Source organism: Octodon degus, unplaced genomic scaffold (genome assembly GCF_000260255.1).
Source record: "Octodon degus isolate 3935 unplaced genomic scaffold, OctDeg1.0 scaffold00245, whole genome shotgun sequence".
In the NCBI taxonomy this organism is placed as follows: Eukaryota; Metazoa; Chordata; class Mammalia; order Rodentia; family Octodontidae; genus Octodon; species Octodon degus.
Genome location: NW_004524821.1, coordinates 1 through 4,398, shown reverse-complemented (window position 1 = coordinate 4,398; position 4,398 = coordinate 1). Strand labels below are relative to the sequence as shown.

Genomic DNA, 4,398 nt, shown 5'->3' with positions numbered 1-4,398 from the left:
GCTGAGCTATTTGACCTGCCCTGACTACACTAAATTTAAAAGTTTTGCATGCAAAGGAATAACAGAGTGAACACATAGCTTATTGAAGGGGGAAAATCTTTACCAGCTACTCTCCTGACAGAGAATTAATATCTAAAATACATAAAACTTAAAAAAATTAAAACTAAACAATTAAATAAAAAAACCAATTAAGTAGCCCAATCAGTAAATAGGCAATGAATTGAACAGACATTTCTCAGAAGAAGAACAAGAAGCAGAATAAGTATAAATGATCAAGAATCATACTAAAAATGTTAAATGTCTTTTAGCCATTAAGGAAATGCAAATAAAAGGTATATGGAGATGCCAACTCATCCCAAGTCAGAATAGATATGACGAATAGAAAGCACAATATACACTGGCAAGATATGGGCAAAATGGAATTCTCTTACACTGCTGGGAGGGATGTAAATTAGTACAGTCAATATGGAAATTAGCATGGAGGTTCCTCATAAAATTAAAACACAGTTACAATTTGATCTAGCTGCAGCACTCCTAAGTAAATTGCCAAAATCAATATACTATAAGGATACGTGCATGTTTTATTCTTAATTTTTGTGCATTTGGTACTGTGTCTACAGGTCTCACTAAACAGATCAGACTCACAGTGATCCTCCTGCTTTCAGCCTCCCGAGTGCTGGGATTACAGGCATGTGCCACCATGCCCAGTGTCTTTCTGCATCTCAGCACACCCCGGCAGTGGGGCCGCCAGGGCACACCAGGGATCGAACCCGCATGTTTATTGCAGCACAGTTCACAATAACCAAGACATGGGACTGGCCTAAGTTCCCACCAAAAGGTGAATAGATAAAGAAAATATGGTTTATATGCACAATGAAGTATTATTCAGCAGTAAGGAAGAACAAAATTCTATCATTTACAAGAAAATAGATGGATTTGCAGACCATCGTGTTGCATGAAATAAAACATACTCAGACAGGACTCTCACAAGTTTTCCCTCGTATGTGGATCTGAAAACAGATGAAAAGAACATAGGTAGGAGACCAATATTAAAGAAGAGAAAGGAAATAAGAGGGATGCAGAGGTGGTGTGAGGGTGGGTAATATAGGGGGAGAGATAGGATCAAATGTAAATTATATGCATTATAAATTATGTGCATTTCCCCAAGGTGAAGCTAGGAGGACAGGCAGCACAGGGAAAGAATGGGGCTGAAATGATCAAATTGTGCTGTATGTATGAATAAATTAATTAAAATAAATAAAAAAATTAACATTTACAAAAAGGCACTGAATGCCAGGCTCTGTACTAAGCCCTTTCTCGATATTATCTCATTTAGATAACATCACAATTGTTCTGTGAGAAGAGTTTCAAACCTCAGCATGGTTGCCTGCATGGAAATTCACTTCTGGAAATTCACATCTATAATAATTGGCAAGCCGGGGAGATAGCTCAGCACAATAAATGCTTGCCTGTCAAGCGCAGGGTCCTGAGTTCAATCCCCAGTACTGAAAAAAAAAATTGACTAAACCAAGTATTTCCTCCTGGTCTGTCTGCCACTAAAATCCAGGTTCTTGAACCCACTTTCACTATCATCTCTATCTTAAATAGTATCCCTTACATATACAGAAGTCTGAGCACCCTATGCCTCTCCATCCTGGGCCAGGAGACGGAGTCATTTTCCAGAGTCTGTTTTTTTTCTGCTCACAGAGGAGTTCTTGGGAAGTTGGTGACCTCAAGTCCAACTTTGCTTAGCTCCTCACGTCTTCAGCTTTAAAGCTTCACTCTGGAGCCCTACTCCTGCCAGTCAATTTGAGAAAGGCTTGTTTCACGTCCTTGTTCCTTAGACTATAGATGATAGGGTTGAGGAAGGCTGTGGCAATGTTATAGAAAAGGGCCATTTTCTTTCCACTGTTTGATAAGGAGCCAGAGCCAGGGCTTATGTACATGATGATGCATGGAATAGCAAACATGGTGACCACAGTGATGTGGGAGGCACACGTGGAGAAGGCCTTGATCCGGCCCTGGGCTGAGCGGATCTTCAGAATGGTGGCAAAGATGTTTCCATAGACAATGGCAATCAGGGAGAGAGGCACCACAATAACATTGAAGCCTGTGATGAAGTCCACAAGGTCATTGAGGGATGTGTCTGCACAGGCCAGCTTTAGAACAGCAGGAACCTCACAGAAGTAGTGGTCAATTTCATTAGGACCACAGTAGGGCAAATGCATAGCAAAGAAGGTGTAGCACAGGCCACCAACCACACCATAAATCACACAGATACCCACCAAGAGGAGGCATATCCCATGGCTCATGATGACCTTGTACCTGAGAGGGTGGCAGATGGCCACATACCTGTCCATAGACATGATGGAGAAAAGCCAGTACTCAGTGATCCCAAAGAGGAGGAAGATGTACATCTGGGCTACACATCTAGCAAAAGAGATGACCCTCCTCCTGCTGAGAATATGCACAAGCATCTGAGGTACCGTGGTGGTGGTGTAGCACATGTCCAGCAAGGAGAGGACACTGATGAAAAAGTACATGGGTGTGTGGAGGCGTGAGTCCTGGTAGATGAGTGTGATGAGGAGGCTGTTGCTTGCAAGGATCAGCATGTAAAAGACTAAGAAGAAGGTGAAGAGCAGAGGGTTGGTCCTGGGGTTGGAAATGAAGCCCAGTAGAATGAAGTCTGTGACAGTGGACTGGTTGGGCTCTTGCATTGTAATCTGCCTGTTGAAAGGTTTTAGGATATGTGATTTATTGAGCATCAGTATCAAAGTTACATAAAGAATTTGTGCACTCTGTTTCATTTACATTATCGAACAGTATCAGGGAGTTTTGGATCAGGACATAGAGGCACAGCACATAATTCCCAATTGTTGTTTGAGATGAGGTTCAGCATTTAATTGAGGCCCATACTGAGAAAAATGGTGGGGGCCGAGCTGGGTGTGGTGGGTCTCACAGGACCTAATTTTGTCTCTGCTCTTTATACCATTGTCTGTTTCCTCTTGAGGCTACAGAAATTGCATGTCTTTGTATGAATAAGGATTAGCAACATGCTCTTCATGAATTAAGTTAAAGTTTTTATTACTGCCAAGATTAGAGTTAAGGAAATCCTTGGGCTATATGCAACAAAGTGTAGAGATAATGTTTATGATTTAAGTTTTACTGGTGAGTGATTTCAGTGTTATCCGTCATTCAACAATTTTTATGAGCACAATTACTGTGGCTTTGTCTATGCCAGTGTGAGGGATGCTATTCTAGATATTGGGGCAGGATAATTTACAGTCAAGTTCTTAAACAAATTTAGTATAGTTCTATAATGAATGTTTAGTATTACCAAAATAAAAATATTTACACATTGCATACACAAAAAGAGGATATATTCTTCATAATATAGTACAACGTGTACAATTAATTTTTTGGTTGTACATTCCTAATGAAGAACACTTTAAAGACTCTTCGCTTTGCACTGTCTTATGGTACCAATAAATTGAATATACAGAGAATGACCGCCTAGAGATTTAAAAAATTTCCCTGTATTTGGGTTTATCTTTCATTTTTTTATTATCTAAAGAGAATGCAAAATTGTAAAAAAAAATTAGAAGTGATACAGAACTTCACCAAAGGGTTTACCTTTTAATATTCATTATCTCTGGTTTTAGGACTCTGAAAATTTTAATTTTTAAACTAACATATTCAGATTACTATATTTGGTGGGAAACTTTGCAGAAGTAAATCCATACAAAGTAGAGTTTAGTGAAAAGGGCAATTTATTAGGAAAGTTATTCTTGCTAAGTACACTGTCCTAGCTGACCACATTCTCTGTTTTTGACAGTTGCCCACTTTGCTACCCTGGATTAATCTTTCTTTCCGCTGCTTTGTGAGTTGTCGCAGAGACATTAAATATTGCAGCTACTTTGTCTTTATAAATATATAGTTTTTATTTTATTTTTTTTCAAAGTCTTTATAAATATTTAGTGCATGCAAATGACATTGTGCTTCATGCCAAGTCTGTGCAGCCAGCACAAGGGCTTCAGCACTTCTCTTGCCTCACCATGTGCCTCCCATAACAACAGCTTGTGCTAGAACTCTGTTTCCCCCTGGCTTTCATCTTGAGAAGTCTCCTAGGTCCTGGGAACCCAGAGTCTAAGCTCACTTCTCTGTTCTCATAGTGACCACAGTCTTTCCCTTGCTAAACTGCTTGTCTCATCCCAGGTTGAGTCATTCCACCCGGTGTGACCATCCATTTCCTGAGTGAGCTTCACTACACATGAGGGATTAACCAGGCACTTGGTCTGCTTTCTCCTGGTATTCTTTTTCCAAAACATGCTCATTTTTACCAAGGAATGCTTCTCTCCTAATCCATATAAGCTGATTCCCAAGGACAGCCCAGCAGGG

The 4,398-nt window shown here is 40.1% G+C and overlaps 1 protein-coding gene across 1 annotated transcript; it reads right to left on the bottom strand.

Moving 5' to 3' along the window:
* Window positions 1-1,778: 1,778 nt before the first annotated feature.
* Window positions 1,779-2,717, bottom strand: LOC101591755 (olfactory receptor 2G3-like). The gene has a single exon (XM_004645931.1). The coding sequence runs from the start codon at window positions 2,715-2,717 to the stop codon at window positions 1,779-1,781; it is 939 nt and encodes a 312-aa protein (XP_004645988.1).
* Window positions 2,718-4,398: the final 1,681 nt, after the last annotated feature.

Excerpts from the sequence above, each read along its gene's own strand:
- LOC101591755 (XM_004645931.1), bottom strand. The coding sequence starts at position 2,717 with ATGCAAGAGCCCAACCAGTCCACTGTCACAGACTTCATTCTACTGGGC.